The sequence below is a fragment of the Rhinopithecus roxellana genome, chromosome 5 (assembly GCF_007565055.1).
Source record: "Rhinopithecus roxellana isolate Shanxi Qingling chromosome 5, ASM756505v1, whole genome shotgun sequence".
Classification (NCBI taxonomy): Eukaryota; Metazoa; Chordata; class Mammalia; order Primates; family Cercopithecidae; genus Rhinopithecus; species Rhinopithecus roxellana.
The window spans coordinates 64353523-64374638 of NC_044553.1; the positions used below are offsets into that span (position 1 = coordinate 64353523).

Sequence of the window (21116 nt, forward strand, 5' to 3'; positions counted from 1 at the left end):
AGGGAGGATGCATATTTCTCTAAGTCTCATTTAGAATGAGATGACTGTTGAAGACAAAAAAATGCCAGCAATTCTACACATTCATACGAAAATTAAGTACACTTTCTTGAGGAGACGGGAGCACTGCTTGCCAAGGATCTGTACTCTCATGCAGGCTCAGGAAGGTTCAGAAGCAAATCTGGGGGGCAGCAGTAAAGCACAAAACTTTTTGAACTCCTTGGACAATTTAAACGACGCTTGTCCTGTACTAGGTCACCAAAATCTATGAAAGCATATCCTTGCTTTTGGCTGTCCCAGAAATGAATTACATCCCCATCCACTCATGCTGATGAATTCTCTAGAAGGCCTGCTCTCCTTCACTTCTCATGGTTAAGTTTTTCACAGATTCTTAGAGGGTCAGCTCAGCATCTACCTCTTCTATGACGCCTCCTCCAATTACTCCAGGCCTCACCCAGGGCCTTTTCTTCTGAACACCAAAGGCAAGTCTCATCTTTATCAGACAGCCTAATCTCAAATCACACACACCTGCTAGTAGAGCTCAATAGTTTCAGATACCCAAAGACCACAGTTGGATCTCAATTAAGGCCTGTTTAAACCACCGACAGCAATCTCATAAGTGGCATCAGTGGGCCCAACAATGAGGTCGTTATTTTAGATTCCAGAGGGGTTCCTTGTTACTGTTCCTCATGGCACCACACAAGAGAAAAACCAGATTCCATTCTTTTTCAGACACATGTCTGAAGTCTGCTTCCAAAGGAGCCTTGTTTCTTCATTACAGCGCTTCAAATACAAAGCCCAGTATAGCAGGCACAGACATCACAGGAGTATGGAAAAATGGGAGAGGGCCACAGGGGAGCAGATTTCAACTTTGGTAGAGGGAGAAAAACAAGGAATAATTAGAACTGCCCAACAGTGGAGACGGCTGTGCTTCTGCTGAAGTGTTGCAGGCAGAATCTGTGGGGGCCCATCAAGGATGCTGCAGAAGGGAACTGGGCGGGGTGGCGATGAGTGGAGAAGGGAGCACTGTGGGGTTGAGAATACTGCAGAAGAGCTCAATGAAGGGAGGGAAAGGTTACACTGCAAATGCCTTGGTAAGCATGTAATTCATTAACACCGTGTTCTGGGCTGCCACTTTTTTAAAAAACATAACTTCTATATCAGGCACATTATCTCATTTAGTCTCTACCAGTACCTTAGGGAGGTATTCATAATTGCCTTCGTTGTTTAGCTGCAGAAACAAAGAAATGAAGTAATCTACTCGTGAGAGGCAGAGGTGGGATTTGAATCCAATTATGTTTGACCCCAAAGCTTGTGCTATTTTTCACCAAATCAAAGCTACCCGTAACTATCTGACAAACTTTTATTTCTTCTGCAAACAGGGATATATAACACCTAGCACACGGCAAATAAAACCTAGTAAATATCTGTCCAAAGAATAACACTCAAGGTGATAAAGTCTCTGCGTCAGGCATCTAAGGAAAGGGTTCAAAAACGCAGACTTGCAGTGTCCCAGGCGCACTTTGGGCTAAGCCTGTCAGGGTTTGCAGAAAGAGAGCAGGTTGAATGAGACCAGGGAGGGACAGAAGTGATCACCTGCCTTGCCTTCACTCATCGTGTTTTACTTCATCATCTAATGCTTTACTGAAAACGACTTCACACTGGTGGAAGATTATTCTAGACACCGCTTTCAAGCAGAGGCTGTTACCAGAAAGCTGACAGTGCTGACGATGTGTGCTCTATGGGTGGGAACACAGGAAACTAAGCCCAAGCCAGATGTTGTGGCTCGCACCTGTAATCCCAGGTACTTGGGAGGCTGAAGGCGGAGGATTGCTTGAGGCCAGAAGTTTGCAATGAGCTTGGGCAACATGGCGAGACCCCATCTCTGATGGCTGGGAGCACAAAGAGTCAGCACTATAAGCTTTCCGGTAACAGCCTCTGCTTTACCAGAAAGGAGAAGCTGAGGTTGTGAGGTTCCTTGAGAGAAAATAAAATTCCACAAGGAGCTCTGAATGTACAGTCCAAGAAGATGTGTTAATGTCCTAAAAATCCAGAAAGGTCAGGTGTGGTGGCTCATGCTTGTAATTCCAGCATTTTGGGAGGCTGAGGTGGGTGGATCACCTGAGGTCAGGAGTTCAAGACCAGCCTGGCCAACATGGTGAAACCCCCTCTCTACTAAAAATACAAAAAATTAGCTGGGTGTGGTGGCACACGCCTGTAATCGCAGCTACTTGGGAGGCTGAGGCAGGAGAATCACTTGAACTGGGGAGGCGGAGGTTGCAGTGAGCCGAGATCACACCATTGCACTCCAGGCTGGGCAACAAGAGCAAAACTCTGTCTCAAAAAAAAAAAAAAAAAAAAAAATCCAGAAACCTCCTCCTTTGAATTATTCTTTTAGTACTGAAACCCTCAGGTAGGAGTGGGGACACGTGGCAGTAAACAGCCTGAGAAAAGACAACCCAGAAGAGAGTCAGAAGGTAAGCTCTGCCTCCTCCAGTTTGAGGAGGGTGCAAAGGGGGCTGGCACGACTGCAGGGCACCCTATCGTTACTCCACCACAGTCAAAATGGTATTTTTTTTTCTCGCTCTATTCCACCACTTCAGCAACTCAACTTATTTTTCCAAAAGACTCTGAACGACTTGAGGGCAGTGGCTGGCTCTTAATATTTCAGCATCCCCAGAATGAGGCTCTTAATAACTGCCAAGCACATGAATGAAAAAATTGAACATAGAAAACTTAAGTCCAAGCTGGGTGCTGTGGTTTGCGCCTATAATTCCAGGTACTTGGGAGGCTAAAGGGGGAGGATTGCTTGAGGCCGGGAGTTCGAGATGAGCCTGGGCAACATAGTGAGACCCCCATCTATAATTAATTTATTAAGTAAATAAGTAAATAAACGAGCAAGCAGGCCAGCCAGGTATGGTGGAATGTGCCTGTGGCCCCAGCTACTTGGGAGGCTGAGGCAGGAAGAAGGCACGAGGCCACGAATTCATGACCAGCCTGGGCAATATAGTGAGACATTATCTGAAGAAAAGAAAAGGAAAGTCCATGACATTATTCACACTGCTACTAATGTTTCTAAAATAAGGACTGGTTGTGCCATTCCCCTGCTTAAAGACCGCCAATGGCTCCCCACTACTTACAATGAAGACCGAAGTCCGTAATGTGGAAGAGACCTGTCACCCTGCAGCCTAGTCCATCCTCCTGCCTGGTGGTCCCTCAACTCCGCATGTTCCAGATAGATCAGACCACTCACTATTCCTGAAGAAATCACAACCCTTTAATAAATCTACCTATGACTTTGCATATGCTCTTCTCTTTTCTTCACTTCCCAAGTTCAGAGTAAAATGTGGTGCAAGGTCTCCTATGACAGGCTGTCGTCATACTTGGTCACTGGTATGGGAGATTTGTATATTAAACTGCAGTCTCTTAAGTACTAGGAATCGAAATTACTGGAGCACAATAGAGCATTCCTTTGTGCAAGCTGGGTGTCAGTGCTGAGCAGGGACCCAGCAAGCATTACAGTTTTCATCCCTGTCATCATCACACCATACATTTTTCCTCCCCAAGGACACTTGTCTACACATTCTGTCAAGAAAAAAATAACTTTTATGTATATTTCTTCATTTCCTCCCTAAGAACCCTGGGAAGGCCAATAAATTATTTCTGATCTCAGAGTGGGAGCTCAAATGCCACCAACAAGAACTGGAAGTGTTTTTTCCCGGAGGGACACATTATGGCAGGAATGCATGATGGCTTCTTAGTGGTCCTAAGTGAGTCCCCGAAATCCTGGACCATACCTTGGGGTTTCCACCACCTTCTTTGGCTGCGTACAACATCTGCAAGGCAGACTCTGCGAGCGTCTTGGTCTGGTCCAGCACCGTCATCTGCTGCTGATGGTCAAGAATCTTGGAGGCCACACCGACTGCAGCTAAGATCAAGGGCTCAAAATAGCTTGCCAGTTGTGTCACCTTTCAAAGAAAAAGCCACAGATGTATCATGTAAATACACATGTCTCCTTCAGGGGCTCCACGGTCGGGTGCGGGAGGGGAACGGGACTGGGCTGACTCACAGGCAGAGGCAGATCTGCGGCAATTTACTGCTGAAAGCGCTTGCTAATTAATGTACTCTTTCTCGGTTTTTACTTCCTCCAGGGAGTTCTTCATCTCTCTAAATATGGCAGAGGTGCTAAGAAACCCATTCCAAGATCCAGAGTGAGATATGAGAATTGAATTCAATTTTACAAACTGTCAATTTCTATAAAGTAACAACTTTTAAAAGAACTAGACATCTTACAAACTCAGGAGGAAGGGGGAGTGGAAAAGGATAAGGTAGCAGGGGAGCAGAAAAAAGCAAGAGATGAAAGAAACCTTCAAAAGCTTTGTAGGAAGCCAATCCCAGCTGCATTTTGCCCGGAGCATTTTGACCAAGCCTTGATTTGGAAAAAAAGCACAAATGATTTCACATCAGCCTAGATGCTCTGTTTATGATTAGCCCAACTTGGGAGAACAAAAAAAGCTTATCCCTACAGGAACCACTGCCTCCGCACAGGCCCCTTTCCAGGAGGGCGATACCGTGCACATCCATCCATGCTCACCAAAGCTTGCCTACCAGCTGGGCGGTGTGGGCCACGTGTTGCAATCCAGTGGGCGCATTCCCTGTGCCAGGCTCTCTGCTGAAAGTTTAACATCCATTTCCTCACTGAGCCTCCGTAACTTTAAGAGGCAGATACATAGGAAGATACCGAAGCTTCGAGGGGTTGAGACGCATGCTCCATCTCATGCAGCTGAGAGCTGGAGACAGCGGCATCCCACCCCACGGCCCCAGCTCTCAGCTGCCACAGTCTATGGTCTCCGTCACTTTCATTGTGACTGCAGTCCTGCTGCTTTGTAGCACTGCACTTATAGAAGTTTATCATTTGGTATTTGGATACCCCTCTACCTGGCACCAGAATATGAGATCTTAACATTTTGCTATATTCACTTCAGATACCAGAATCTATCCCCTCTCAGAATCTATCCTCAACTCAGAGAAAACACAATGGCATGAATCACACGTTTCTGTTCAATGCCTCTTTCTGTGCGGTAATGACGAATGGCTAAACTATGCCCTTCAAGAGCACTTCAGTTCAAACCTTTAGCCAGCACCTCCCTTAACGCTTCTTCCCATCACATGTGAGAAGCATGAGTGCTGTGGGATGTGGACAGGAAGACCACTCACATGAGCAGTCACTGGGCCAGCAGGAGGGGGTGGAGGATGATGGCGGGTGGTGGCTAGGGCAAGGTGGGGGAACGTGTCCAAAAAACAAACCTTAATTAGCGCTAATAGTGAGACATGATTATTGGCCAACAATAAGCATATTTTTAATGGTTATCCCCTCTATGGTTATCTTACGAGAGGTTTCAAATCTGGTGAATGGGGCTGTTGCCAGCCCTTAGGGAGCCTTTGGGTGAATTTTAAAGGGGTCCTTTGGGCAGACATGAGTGACGCCAGGGCAGAGCATAGGCTGAATTTTGGTCCCTACTTCCCACTTCAGCCAAATGCCTTTGTGGAGGGCATGGCCTGCACAACCACAGGGAGCAGCTCCACACACTTGCATGTGATTTCATCCTCATCCCCAGGAAGGGCATTGGTGTCACCATCAAAGGGAATGGGGCACTGAGGGGTCATCGGGGCTGAGGGCTTAGGGTGGTCCTTTATGTCCTAAAGGAGGAGTCAAAATGTTTAATGCATTAGAATCTTACATGTTTTCCAGGTTATTTTTATTATTTTAAAAGTATATTTCATCAATGCAACTGTCAAATGTCAGCGGTTGCTGTGTGCTGAGAATCATTAAATGCAATAACTGAACGGGAGCCCAGCTTCCCCATGGAGATAGCATGGCTGGGCCATGAAGGACGTCAGCTCTGGCTTCAGAATCACTGGATTTGAATCTTCCCTGCCAATTCCTTACTGAGAAATAGTTAGCAAATTGTTCTAATTGCTCCACTTCAGTTTCCTCATCTCTAAGATGGGGATTAATAATAGCACTGAGAGTTCATCAGGACTGGTAGGAGGATTAGTGTACATGAAAGCCCTTCACCACGCTAACTGCCACATAGGAAGCACTCACTAAAGGCTAGGTGCTCACATATTACAGGCAAAGCTTTCTGAAGTCATGTGCTTTTCTCTGTATTTAGGGAGCTTAGCAAGGACTTTAACACCTTTAGTTCTTGGACATGATAGAATAGGAAACATCCTCCCTTGGGTTAGCATGTGCATTAAAATAACAGAATTTTGAGTATTTGGTACATGATGTTCATTCCTAGGTCTAGGGACACAGTGGATTGAATGGTGATCCCTCAAAAGATATGTCCATATTCAAATCCCTGCAACCTGGGAATGTGACCTCATGTGGAAAAAGGGTGCTTGCAGGTGCATTTAAGGATCTTGAAATGCGAATGTCCTGGATTAGCTGGGTGGGCTCTAAATCCAGTAAAAAGTGTCCATCTAAGAGATAGAAGAGACACAGAGGAGCAGGTGACAACGTGATTATGGACGCAGGGATCAGTGTGATAGTCAAGCAGTGCCAGGAGCCACAGGAAGACAGAAGAAGCAAACAACAGATTCACTAGGGAATCTACTCTACAGCCTCCAGAGGGAGCACGGCCCTGCCAGCACCTGATTTTAGACTTTGGATGAGAGAATAAATTTCTGTTGTTTTAAGCCACAGAACTTCATGAACACAGCTCGGGTCTGAGAATTTGCATTTCTTATCACTCCCAGGTGCTGTTGAAGCTGCTGATCTGGGGCCCCCCATGAGCACTGCAATGAAGCCTTGGGGAAAATGTGGGTGTGAACTCCCAGTCCACGGCTCTTCGGGATAGAGGGCCCACAGACTGCCTCTGTCCAAAACTCTCTGTTAGAAGGTAAGAGATGGATTAGCCCAAGGGCCAAGAGTAAATTTCTAAGTCAAGTAACATAAATACATTATGTTTCTTTTGATGCTAACCAGTCACATAGGAATTAATCTTGTATACTAATGAAGTATCCGCAGAGACATGGGTATTGTCCTCTAAAGACATCCAGAAATGTTTTATTACAAAAGTTCTGGAATAAAAAGTAACGCTGAAAAAATGTCCGGCTTCTCTTCTAAACTCAGTTTCCCTTATGGGCACACAGGCAGTGGCCCCAGTGTCCAGACCATTCTCCTACCCCTGCAAACCTCTTCACACAGAAGGACAAGCCCTTCTCTAATTGCCATATAAAGAAACTCGGCTAAGAAATGAAAGATGCTGGCTGGGCACGGTGGCTCACACCTGTAATTCCAGCACTTTGGGAGGCCGAGGCGGGTGGGTCACCTGAGGTTGGGAGTTTGAGACCAGCCTGACCAACATGGAGAAACCCCATCTCTACTAATAATATAAAAATTAGCTGGGCGTGGTGGCACACGCCTGTAATCCCAGCTACTTGGGAGGCCGAGGCAGGAGAATCAATTGAACCCAGGAGGCGGAGGTTGTGGTGACCTGAGATCGCGCCATTGCACTCCAGCCTGGGCAATAAGAGCAAAGCTCTGTCTCACAGAGAGAGAGGAGAAGAGAAGAGAGAAGAGAAAGAAATGAAATATGCCACACTTAAAAAGGCAGAGAGACACTGGCCTTTGAGATTTCAAATCTTAAAAATCCCTCCTTGGAACCAGTGGGAAGGTGAGTAGGCCCTTAAGCTATTCTGTAATTTGAAAAAGCAAGAATATTGATTTTCTAAAATCGATACTTGCCAAGAAGATTTTGGCTACTGTATTTCTTCCTATGTACATCTATACTGATGGCTGCACTAGGAAACCCAAGGTGGTTAAAAATCCAATTTCTGGGCTCTCCCTATTGAGGCACAGGTTGTACGACAAGCCAACTGTCCCTGAAGAATTTGCAAAATGAACCCCAACCAGGCAAAACGTCATTCGGCTCTTAAGACAATGTGGGTATGAACCGCCAGCCGAACAGCTCCCCTGGAGTGGACACCTAGGGAGGGTTTGGTCATCCAGAGAGGTCTGCTTTGCCTCATTATGTCAAAGAGTAGACACTATGTTAGAAACCACAAAAGAATAATGTACCCTTAAACACACCAGAATGGGGCTGGCTGGCCAGCCAGCCAGAGGTGGCAGACTCCAGGCTGGGAGTGTCTGCTTCAGTCTCTGGCTTCTTTCAGCAAAGGCCGATTGCAACGGACGACTGTAAATGCCAAATTACGTCTCTGGCCACAACCAGAAAAACTGTACTGAAGTTTTCTTCTGAACTCTAGGTAAAAATAGATCCTGAACTGATAATTTCTGGAGAGGATGCCAGAGAGAGGTTCAGTGTTATTTTCTGCAGCTTAAATCAGCATTGGACTCAGGCACAATACTTGTACCACAGGCTTTTGGGAATGAGAACAGTGAAGTCAGTAAAATCCTCTCTCCTGTGATCACACGCACACCCTCACAGGATCCCCTCGGTGTGCATTACCTTATGTCCCAGCTGAGCTGCTTCTCCCCGAGCTGCCGTGGCGATGGGATCAATAAGGTGCCCGATTTCCTGGACCACGGAAGTCAGCTGCTCCTGCAGGGCCTGATAAGGAGAGAAGTGTCAAGTTCATCCCGTAACAGCTCCCCACAGAGCTGCACTGATTCAAAAAGGCCCCTCTGAAAAATGAGCGAGGCCATACAAAGCAGACACCAAAATGCCTGGGTGTGTGCCATCAAGCCACTGCGCCCTGCCCTGACCTTCTCAGTGATGACTCCTCCAGAGAGACAGAGAAGAAGCAGGCCTGAGAGAGACACTTTCGCAACTGGCTTCTTGCTCCTGTCAACCCTGACAACTGACGTTACTGGTATCTTTACTTTAGGTTCCTTAATGTAATTAGTGGACATGCGGAACAGTCATGGCTTTCCAAAACGATGACTTCTTCCAAATGCAGGGAGACAATGGAGGGGTCTGAGGGAACATCCGGGTCGCTGTATTCTCAGAACTAATAACCCCTTAAGGAGGGAGAGCGACATAAAAATGAGATTAGCTCCTTTAAAGCAGGACTACTTCCCAAACAGTGCACCGTGAAAATGCTCAGTCCACTGTGTTTGGTGGTGCATATGCAAATTATTAAAAACGGAGCCCTCAGGGCCTTTCTTCTCAGGCTTGAGAGATGGTTTAATCTCTCCACCCCCAAAGAATTGAATCATGCTCTAAAGAGACAGCAAGATATCTAGATGATTCTGAGAATGTGGGGGACGGGAGATTCAAAGGTGGAGATTCTCAGCCAGTGGCAGGAAAGATCAGATCCCTTTGTAGGACTATTCATAGGAGCTTCACTGATAGATGTAGGATTAATGCATCAGAGCACTGGGCGTTTTAGGTCTGCACACACCAGCATGGAACTGAGTGAACTCCGCCGAAGTGGTGATGTCCTGCTCATCAGAAATGAGACTCTAGCCTTTGCTACTTTCCCACAGAACAATGCTGTCTATGGGCCAGCGGGGATGTGGGCAGAGTGTCCTCAACAAGAGGAGCAGACTAACACGCAAACTTGAAAACAAAACCCTGGAAAAAGAAAAAGAAAAGGAAAAAGAGAAATAGAGACAGATGGGAGCAGGCAGAGAGAAACTTCCAAGACGGCCAAGGGTTTTATTTAGCTAATTACTTATTATCTTCACATTCATAATGTGATTATAGTCAAGAATGCAAGAATATTCCAACAGTGCTGTCTTATTACAGATGGTTTGTTAAATTAAACAGGCTGTATGATTAGGGAGCACATGCAGTTAAAGGAGAAGGGCTCTCTTCCTAGTGAGGGAGTTAAAACAGGAGATGTACTGGCTGGGGGAGGATATGGTGAAAGGATGGCGGATGAGGGGGGCTTCTGGGGTGCTGGTTATCTTTGCTACTTTTTTTATTTTTTAAGATGGAATCTTGCTCTGTCACCCAGGCTTAAGGGTGGTAGAGCAATCTCGGCTCACTCACTGCAACCTTGCCTCTCAGGTTCAAGTGATTCTCCTGCCTCAGCCTCCCAAGTAGCTGGGATTACAGGTGACTGCTACTGCGCCTGGCTAATTTTTCTATTTTTAGTAGAGATGGGGTTTCATCCATGTTGGCCAGGCTGGTCTGGAACTCCTGACCTCAAGTGATCCATTCGCCTCAGCCTCCCAAAGTGCTAGGATTACAGGTGTGAACCACAGTGCCTGGCCTCATCTTTGCTTCTTGATCTGGGTGCTGGTTGAAAGGCCTGTTCAGTTGGTGATAATTCATTAAGTGGTACACTTATTTGTACTTGTCTGCCTGCATATACATATGGACATTAATAACAGATTCAAAAGAATAATTCTAGCATCCCACACAGTTTGAGAAAATTTACTCTTTCTTTTTCTGGAAATAGGAGGGTGAAGGTGGAGCGAAATAGACAGCTCTATTAATAAAAATGAGCAATACTAACTCTGGGCCGAAAGCTGATTGTTAATGAATTCAGTGGCAGGAAGATAAACATCAATAAACAGACCATCCATATTTATTAAGCACCTTCTGCATGTCAAGCACTGTGCTTTCAGTAGAGATAGAAGTAAAAGTCAGGAACCTTTGGACAGGTAATAGGAAAAAACTCAAAGGGAAAAAGTAGGAAAATTCCATTCTAAACTTTGGAAAAACAAGCAAGAGAGGGCAAAGTGGCTTTAAATTAATAATAGGATGCCAAAGTCCTCAAATGCTAGATATTGAATAACTTAGGGCAGAATCCTTGATCTCTGAACAGACCCAATGCATTAGTTTAATGCTGAATTTGCCAACTAACTAAAAAGCACACTGATGAAATATGACAACAGAGAATTATTCACAATTTACATACCTAGGTCCACTCTACTGATGTGTTAAAACAAACACGGTGCCCACCTAACCCCTAAATTACCTTGATATTGATATTTTCCCTCCCAATTTCAGCCACATTTGAACTTTCCACCCCAGTAACATATATTCCTTCCCCCAAGCCACCCTTCTCTACTTGGCATCTGCCCTACCCTCTCCAAAAAGTTCCCAGATTGGCTCCACAGAGAATGGCTGTCTAATGATGAAACTCCAGCAACAGAAACATTTTGGACCCACAACCTCTACCCCTCCAAGTCTGATGCTGAGATTTTTCAACATATCTAGAGGCTGCTAAGCAGGCCCCCAGATTCCCAGCTTACCTCCACAGAGATGTCGTCCCTCGTGGCCAGGCTCTGGCTGACAGCAGCCAGCGAGGCCTGCTCGATGTCCCGGATGCACCGGTTGATGCCATCGATGGAGTAATCACACTCCCTCTGTCCAGGGGCCTTGTCCCTGGAAGGAACAGTGCAAGTTGGACACAGGCTCCATGGGGCTCAAGTCCCAAGGCCTGCTCCACCACTGGTGGGCCAGGATCCCTGTCCACTTCCTCCCTGACTCAGTCACCTCCTTTCAGGAGGAATCCCTGACCCTTGGTTGGCAATGTCTCACTGCACAGCCCATGCATTCCTTAATTTAACACTTCAGATAACTCTACTTATTTCTGGTGGAAAGAATATGGTCCTGCCCTCCACCTTAGGCTGATAACAGGCAACTGCAACGGGAGCAATTTGGACTTGGATTCTCTATTCACTGGCTTAAGCACAGGACTCTTATTTTTTTTTTTTTTTTGAGACGGAGTCTCGCTCTGTCGCCCGGGCTGGAGTGCAGTGGCCGGATCTCAGCTCACTGCAAGCTCCGCCTCCCGGGTTTACGCCATTCTCCTGCCTCAGCCTCCCGAGTAGCTGGGACTACAGGCGCCCGCCACCTCGCCCGGCTAGTTTTTTGTATTTTTTAGTAGAGGCGGGGTTTCACCATGTTAGCCAGGATGGTCTCGATCTCCTGACCTCGTGATCCGCCCGTCTCGGCCTCCCAAAGTGCTGGGATTACAGGCTTGAGCCACCGCGCCCGGCCAGGACTCTTATTTAAAAAAAAAAGTCAGCACTATTTCCAGTGCAAATGTATTATGCTTTCTACATTGCATACTAGTCACAAAGTCCTGGGCTATAGTAGGAATTAAAACATGTAGTGAATTTTTCTTTGCAAGCCATTAAGAAATAAAGTTAACTGTGGTTTTGAGCTTCAAAAGCAACTAGGAAGCAAAATATAATTAAGGAAGATGAATTTCATGCTGTGAGGTATTAACTGGCTAACTTCAGAAATGTTATGTCTATTTGGGGATGTCTTTTTTAGGCTCCCACTATCACCAAGGAGGTCAGAGATGCTCAGAGTTACTGCAGGCCCTAGAATATTCTTTGTCTTATTAGCAAACTAACTGCAACCCCGAATTCTGCTAAATAACAATGGTGCTCAATGCCTAAACTCCTAGATACAGACAATGTGGTACAGTGATTAGACAGCCATTGGGCCTTACGGTGACCTTGGGAATATTACCCAAATTTTTCTGCCTAAACTTATTCATCAGTACAATGGAAATAATGACAGTGGTACCTTACAAGACTGTTGTGATGTTCAAATAAAGTAACACAGATAAAACACTTGGAGTAGTATTTGGCATATGTAAGTACTTAAGTTAGCAATTACTATTGTGACCAGTGCTTCTGGCCCCGAAGAGATAAAGAAAAAGATGATAATGATCAACAACATCACTATTAAGTATAAAGCCTGGTAGGCTTATCCTCCTCCTGCCCCACTGAGATGCAGGCTAGCAGCAACCTCCGGATGGGAAACTGACCTGATAGAAGTGATGAGACTCTTGATGGAGTCGGACACTGTATGGGAATGTCCAGCCAGTACAGACCAGGTGGGTGGGTCTTTGGGGTTGATGGCCAGAGAGCGTGCAGTGCGAATGAGGTACGATGAACTCTCCAGCATGGTCTTGGCTGAAACCAGGATTGGTTCCTGTGCCTGGGAACCCTGAGACCAAACGGCACAGAAATCAAAGTCAGGGTCGAAGATATAAGTGAATGAGGTGGGCCCTGAAAGGTCCTGTTCTTTGCCAAATCACCACCTCGCCCCTTTGAAGGAGACAAAGAGGGTAGGGAACCATGAAGACTGGATTACCCAGGGTCTGCACGGTGGGGATTTAAACCCATGTTTGCCCCTTAACTAGCATTTTTGAGTGTGACACATCCCAAGAATCGCCCCAAACCTAGGCAGTAAGATTGTTCTCTACATATACGTCATCTCTCAAGAGAGGTGGAGTCACTGTGTTTCACTCACTGCGCACATGCCATGATGGACAAGAGTAACAGTCGCGGACATGTTGACAGAAAGAGCTTTCGGAGTTTTAACTATTAACTCATTCGGTGCCACATAAAGTTAGCCAAAGACCTTAGTGTTATCTTCCTACAAAAACTCCCTACCTCGGAGCTGATCTGGGCGGGAATGCTGACAAACTCAGGGTTTGAGGCGAACGCTGTCAGGTTCTCCACAGCTTCAATCAAGGGTGCGGTGGCCATGCGACACTTACTGCGGTTGTCTTCAGAGAAATCCCCATCCAGGGCCTGATGGGGCAAAACACAGAGATTCTGCCTGATTGAGAAGCACAAGTTATTCCTGAACCACAGGAATCACCTCTGAGTGAAAGAAGGTGGTTCAATGGGAACACTGAAAATGTTTGGTGACTTCATAACCAATAAATAAGAACTGATTAAAGAGACTCCCGCCATTAAGCAGAGGGGCCCCGTTAGCAGTTGTGAAGAATTAAAGACAAATGTGTAGCTCACAAGACAACGGCCTCCACAGTCAACGTCCCACTCCCAGGAAGCAGAGACACAGATTTAAACAGCAGCCTGCTCTTCAATGCCCCGTGACCCCCTGCACCAGACCATGCAGCGGAACTACTTTCCTCCTCACTTTTGAGACTAGAATCCTTCGGATCTTCGCCTTCATTTTACTCAGATTAAATCTATTCTCTTCCAAACAATAAACATACTTTACTGTATTTTAAAGCAGTACTTTTAACTTTTTCTAAGTTTTACCTGCATGTTCCCTAACGACTGATGCAGGCAAGGTGGGCATAACTGTCATCATTTGGAAATGAACACAATGGAATCCAATGGGAAGGAATAGACGAGAACTACCCCCAGCCACACAAACAAATCTCAAACATAATATTTAACAAAACAGGCCACCCACAAATGGGTACCTCCTGTACAACTCCATTAGTACCAAGTGCAAACACAGGTGGCCCTCCTAATCTAGGGTGTGAGAAGAGCAGATAAGACCAGAGAAAGCACAAGGAAAGTTTCTGGATGCCAATAACATTCTGTTTCTTAATCTGGCTAGAGTTACCAAGGTGTGTTCCACTGGAGAAAATTCACTGAACTCTACACATAACGTGTTTTCTCTCTATGTATCTTACGCTTCATAATTAAAAAACAATACAAAACAAAACTAACAGCAGGTAACACAATGGCATTGAGTGATCAGGCCTATTGCTGATTTATGGCCTGGATGGATGAAAGAATCCCGGAATGTGGCCTGTGATCCATGCCAGACTGCCTCACAAAGGGTTAACACTTCAATGAGGTTCCCAGCCCTGGACTCTACCTCCTCAGGATCAAGACTGTTAGAACCTACAGCCTGTGATCCAATGACAGAAACCCTCCCTCCCAGCAAAAGGCTACCCTTGAAAAGGCAGTTATGCTTGCAGAAGAATGCAAATTTCCTTGTTAAATGACCAATTAAACTTTTAACTTAACCCTTATGAGCAACATATAAAGCCAATTTAGACAACTGGGATCAAAAAAATAGGGGCACTGGCATCACCAAGCACAGCAGATCTGAGGTGGGAGCATTTCTGTTTTCCAATAAAGCAAGAGGAGGCAGGCACCGTTGGTTTGAAGGTGATTTCTGAATAACAACTACATTCCAATCAAGCCTTGGCAGCTTGGGACAATAATTACATACCCACAATGCTAATATTTTCAGAGGAATTCCCGCAAGCCTGGCTAATTTATTGTTTTTTGCTAATACAGTGCCTGGCTCGCCTTGGCTCATGCCCTTCTCCCACCAGACAGGCCCTGACCCTACCCTCACCTCTCCAGTTCTGCCATTCTTCCAGGCCCGATGGAAACCCTTGCACACCAGCTACTTCTTGCTCACATTTAAACCTCATTTCTCACTACCACTTACATACTTGGTAAATGTTGATTTATGTTGCTGGCACTGGCCAGGTAGAAGTGAACCACCTTGGCACTCTGATCTTGTTGCACTGTTAATATCGCTTTGAAGTTTGGTAGATCCCTGGAGGTCAGGATTCACCAGACTTCAGGGCAATCTGAGAACACCAGTGCCAGGCAGGGTGGGTGCCCCTCAGCAGATCCCTGACACAGGTGGACCCAAACATAGGCAAAGGAGTGAAGCAAGCTGATTGCAAGAGTGGACTTTGGAGTGGAAGAAACTCAGGTCCCAGCCCCACCAGTGGATACATGGCTTTCTCCAATCATATCCTTTCAGCTGGGATCACACAACTTCTAGCTTAACAGGAGATGCTCAGCCTTCCCTTGGTGCTGCTCCCCCTTCCTGCTTCTTACCTCTCCACGCTTTTCTCTTCCCCTTTCTGCTCCCACAACCTCTCAGTCTATTGGGAAGAAGGGCAGCCAATCAAGCCACCAACCCTAAGCTGAACTTCTTCAAACTGAAAAGATGACTCTACTCAAGGGAAATCTCAAGGAATGGTTTTCTAATTGTGTAGGTTTCATAGACAGCACTACTAGAATAAAGACGGGGTTTTTTGTTTGTTTGTTTGGGGCTTTTGTTTTGAGCATAGGCCTTAAAATCATATTAACATATAGCCCATTGCTATTTGCAGGTCAGAGCCTTGAATAACATGAACTAGAATAGCAAGCTACATCAATCATCTTCCCTTCTCAAAAAGGACAAGTTACTTCATCCAAAGAAGGCATCCGGCATCAGAAAGGATAGTTTGCACAGGTAATATTTCACTTCTAAACTCTGCTTCCATTGGGCACAGCAGAGCCACTCAAGGAAACTGAATACTCAAAGCTGCCCAATGGTGAAATTTCAAGCATGAGAGTTTCCATGTCACAGAACGTCTGGCATACCAGCCATAATGATGAAAGGGTAAATTTACTCAGCCATATATCCAGGCCCCACCAGGACAAGAACACTTCCAAACCCGGAGCCTGCTCCAAGTGGTCCCCCTTAGCAAAATACCATGGAGATCTGGAAGAGACAATTTCTGTGTATGCACAAAATAAAAGATTCACGAACTTCGGGGATTAGAGGGGACCGTAAGGACAATTTAAGCTTAAACCCCCAATTCTCCAGACAATAAAACCAGCACCTGGAAAGTGACATGACTTGACAAGGTCACCTTGCTACTCACTGGCATGCCTCAAACAATGATGCGAGCCTCCTGGCTCCCTTCTCTCCTGCTGACCTTAGACAAAGGCAACAGAACACGGAGTAAAAAGCCCAAGAGCCTTTTTCCTTTTCCTTTTAAAGAAACCACTTTCCCAATCCAAACATAGGGATGATCAAGAAAGCATACTCACGGCCAAGTCAAATTCGATTAAAGAGAGCTGGATCGGGTGTCTGTGGTACACACTGAAAGTGCTTAACTGCAAAAACCCCGAACTTTAACTCTGCTGTGAGGGGCAAGGCCAAACTTCAACTTCTCAGAAAAACAAATGCTGCTGTTGCATAATTTCTACTTGGCACTCAAATGTGAGTGACTGCACATTTAAAATAACATTCCATTCCACACATCTGATTCAAGACTAGGTAATGAGCTGAATGAAGACAGAAAGGCAGGCAACAGAGTACGTGGTGACTCGGAGACACAGCCGCTGTGGTTAGGGGTGTGCATCTTTCTACCATACCCAGTATTTAGAGCCATCCCTGGCAGAAGGCAGAAACACAGAAATGGATTCTCGTGGAGCCCTGCTCTGGGATTTTAAAGAGTGCCATCAGTAGTGACTGATGCTAATGAGCCACTGTGTGACGTAATCTGCTCCTGCCCCCTCGTGCTTCTCCTGGTGGCTCCCCTCCCTTCTTTATGACTACAAGGGTGTGGCAGCTGGGATTTAGGCTTGGGCACATCCTCACAGTTAAAAGAAAAAAACAGCACTAAGCAGCACATAAAACTTAAGAGTAATATGCAGCTATGAGGGCAGCTGTCTTAAGCACTTAGGGAATTAAATATTCATTTGTTTTTCTGTTTGAGAGAATACATAACCATTCCTTCAAACAGGAAAATGTTCGGTATATAGTACCATGTGCTACAGTGAAACGACCTTTACCACTTTCCTGTTAGTAAATTAAAAGCAAAGCTCATGGCTTCCAGCAAACCCTGCCACGTGATGGGAATTGAAAAACCAGGCCCATTTCCACACGCTGAGGGGCAACATGTTCATTTCTGTTCCTCTTGCATTGCTCCTTGTTCCCAGGGTACTCCAGGAGACAGAGGCCTTTATCTTTTCCACGTTACAACCCCCCGACATTCCTCCTCTGATGTTCTGTACAGGCCTATCTTTTAGGCCATCACAAGAGCTCATTTGCTGCAGGGAATTGCAAACAGGGTTTGACACTGTGAGGAGAATCTGAAAAGAACATGAGATCTTAACAGAGATGCTTTATATAGAGATAGGTCAGGATTTAAAACCGAAGAGAAGGCAGACAAGAAAGGGCTCCAGGAATTTCTACAGAATAAAGAGTGTCTTTCCTTTTTTTACCCCATTGGTCCATCTAAATATAATGTTTTTTAACAACCAGAAAGTGAGTGATTTTAACGGAGATAAGCTCATTACACAGCAACCAACGATGTCACTGCTGTCAACTCTATTGCTCTTTCCACCCTCACCTCCCCAAACTCACATACAAGCCCTGCAAACACAGCAAGGTCTTTCTTCCCAGGCTGGAGAGATGACTTTGTCTCTCCATCCCAAGAGGTGAACAGCATGCCAGGGCTGAAAGCAGGGGCTCTGGGGCCTGGGTTTGAATTCTGCCCCACCACTTCCTGGCTGAGTTACCTTGGTAAAGTTATTTAACCTCTTTGTGCCTCAGGTTCCCACCTGTAAAATGGGGTAAGCACAGGGTGGTTGTATGGAGTGAATGAGTGACATACCCAAAGCACCAAATAAACGTTTTTAAATGTAAGCTTTATTACTTCCTAATTACTGTGAACCATGATGGTAATTCAGGTAACCTGCCGCTAGGATCCTAATTACTGTGAACCATGATGGTAATTCAGGTAACCTGCCGCTAGGATCCTAATTACTGTGAACCATGATGGTAATTCAGGTAACCTGCCGCTAGGATCATGGGGCACCCGGACACTGGCTTTATTCATTTTCAACTGAGCTTACTCTTGCCTTCAAATAGGGAGGGGTTTTTGTTTGCTCATTTCTTAAAAAAAGACTCTTTGTTTCAATAGCTAAGAAGCTGCTGACTGGGGTGCGAGCCCCATGTGCTGACCGCCAGCTCCCAGCTGGTGCTGGGCTGGGTATTCTCTCCTTTTGCCTCTGCTTGGTCATCCTGTTGACTAATTTCTGCATACAATTGCACTGGTTTTTTGTCGTCAAAATAAAGTTAGGTGTGCAGTGTCCTATCCTCTGGAGAGAACTGGGAAAACTTCTCTTACTCTAGGACTTGTCCCAGCAGTAAAGCCAACCCTCCCATCTGAATGAATACAAAACCCTGAAGTAAAAAGTGTTAACTCCTTCAATGCCTTTCCCTTCAGCAGTGTCCAGGGTTTAACACAGAACTGGTATCCTGCCTCCCATGACAATGCTCCTTTGAAGGCTGTGGCTGTGGAGGGAGCTGGGGAGATGGTGCTGGGCCTTCTGCCTGTGGTCTGTCGTCTAGGCTGTGGCTGTGTTCCCACAGGTCAGCTGCCTGCTGCCTGCTTGGTCCTGGCTGAGGGCAGACTGTGTTTGTGGCTTCATCACCCATCTACAAGTACTACGGCCTAGTGATTCCCACTTGCTTCTTGCAAGTGAACCCTGCCTGCCCGCCACATCCCCATATACCTTAATGCACAGGTGAATTTGCTACGAACACTAGAGGCTCTATTTTGAAAAGTTGATGCTCCACTTAAAAAATTCAAACAGCTATAAACAGAATTAATATCACAGGAATGATGAAAATGTTTTAAGTGATTTTTCCACAATTTCCCATTCCCTTCTCCTTCCACCTACTCTCTTGGTCCAGATATATCCAGCAACAATGGGAGAGCCCTCTACCAGCCCACCCAAAAACGCCATAAGTAAACATATCGTTTAAGTAAAATCAGAGTATTTGCTACACAAGCATAGCGCTAACAGAGGCCCTATAACCAATCCTTTCCCATCAGAGTTCTGTCCCTAAGCTCCTCATCTACAGAATTCGGGGAGGCCTCCTTCCCCACCAGCTAAAAGGTTAGTAGAGGGCAAGGCTGTTGGTTTTTCACGAAGAGTATCTCCATTAGTAAGGGATGCCTCTTCAGTGACATAAACCATAAGACTGAATTAGAAATTAAGCTTCACTAGACAAGGAGAGGAGCGGAACTTAAATCTTGTTCCCCTTCCCTCTCCGGAACAGAGTTGAGTAAGGCCTGTAATCCAGCTACCTACCTTGATGGTCTTCACCAGGTTGGCAGTGCTGTTGGCGACTTCCTTGGCTGACTGGACAAAGTGCCTCTTGGCTACTGGGTTGGCCGTCTTGAATGAGGCGATGCGGCAGGCATTGCACAAGGCTGATGTGTGCTTGGCAACAATGGTGGCAGCTGACAGGACCTACAAAGCATGGAGCTAGTTTGGGGGTACCCCAGGCTACAGTGCAGAGGGGTCCACCCTGGTCCTCGGCCCTGGGTTCCTGTTCAACTCACATGGTCAGAGCCTACGTAATTATAAGCATGTCTAGTTCTGCCACCCTCAAAGTCACTCCAAGAAAGAGGAGGGCAAGAAATCTTAAGCAAAGATAATAAAGAAAGAACAAGAAAAAAGGAGGTGCTGACATAATGGTGGGATAGGCTGAGCCCCACGTAGTCTTTTTTTTTTTTTTTTTTTTTTTTTTTTTTTTTTTTTTTTTTTTTGAGACGGAGTCTTGCTCTGCCGCCCAGGTTGGAGTGCAGTGGCCGGCTCTCAGCTCACTGCAAGCTCCGCCTCCCGGGTTCACGCCATTCTCCTGTCTCAGCCTCCCGAGTAGCTGGGACTACAGGCGCCCGCCTCGTCGCCCGGCTAGTTTTTTGTATTTTTTAGTAGAGACGGGGTTTCACCGTATTAGCCAGGATGGTCTCGATCTCCTGACCTCGTGATCCGCCCGTCTCGGCCTCCCAAAGTGCTGGGATTACAGGCTTGAGCCACCGCGCCCGGCCCGCCCCACGTAGTCTTAAAGGAGATGTAATCAGTTAGCCTTTGGAATCCCACATAGGAGGTCCAGGGTGTAGAATCTAGACCAAGGTTTACACATACACAATTTTAAGTTTTCCAGTAGTCACCTTAAAATAAGTAGAGAAACAAGAGAAATTAATGAAATAATTTCTTCTATTTAACTTGGTATATCCAAAAATTTCATCATATAATCAATTTAAAAATATCATTGAGATTTTATCATCTTTTTTCATACCAAGTCTTTGAAATTCAGGGTGTACTGCATATTCATAACCCATCGCAATTCAGACTAGTTCCATTTCAGGTGCTTAACAGCCACATGTAGCCAGTGGCCATCAGACTGTAGAGCCCAGATCCAGATGAGAAAAATACGTATCAAGGTGCAACAGCTCCCTTCTCATCCATGGGAGAGCTGCTGACACCTACTGAGGTGTCTGGCTCAGGAAGTTCCACAGGCTCCACCCCGCCAGCCTCAACTCATTTGCTCTCCTGAATCCACCTGTTCTGCTTTGCTGAGGCTGGTAACACCCCTTTGGCCTTGCTGGATGAGTAAGGACTCCCAGACACACCAGCTCTCGGGGCTGCTTTAGGTCCACACGGTCCTTGTGTTTCCGTCTTTGTTCAGGTCCTTCTCCCGCCTCAAGAATGTGGGCCCCAGGTTGATGGTGGACATGTCACTAACAAGACTGCCTCCGCCACCCCCATTCCAGCCACTTCTCCTTCCTTTCGGTACACACTGTTTTAATAAGTGACCGGGACCCCATGCCACTCAGGTATGAGACATGTTATGGAATGTCACACGTAC

The 21116-nt window shown here is 46.0% G+C and overlaps 1 protein-coding gene across 3 annotated transcripts in view; it reads right to left on the reverse strand.

Moving 5' to 3' along the window:
• The window catches only part of TLN2 (talin 2), a 461407-nt gene that overhangs the window by 67156 nt on the left and 373135 nt on the right, over nucleotides 1–21116 (reverse strand). For all 3 annotated transcript variants that reach the window (XM_030931227.1, XM_010374223.2, XM_030931226.1), the window contains 6 exons: nucleotides 19553–19714; nucleotides 13337–13477; nucleotides 12706–12887; nucleotides 11174–11306; nucleotides 8475–8576; nucleotides 3795–3965 (listed from right to left, as the gene is read on the reverse strand). In XM_030931227.1, the coding sequence (XP_030787087.1) occupies nucleotides 3795–3965; nucleotides 8475–8576; nucleotides 11174–11306; nucleotides 12706–12887; nucleotides 13337–13477; nucleotides 19553–19714 (891 nt within the window). The remainder of the gene's footprint in view (nucleotides 1–3794; nucleotides 3966–8474; nucleotides 8577–11173; nucleotides 11307–12705; nucleotides 12888–13336; nucleotides 13478–19552; nucleotides 19715–21116) is intronic.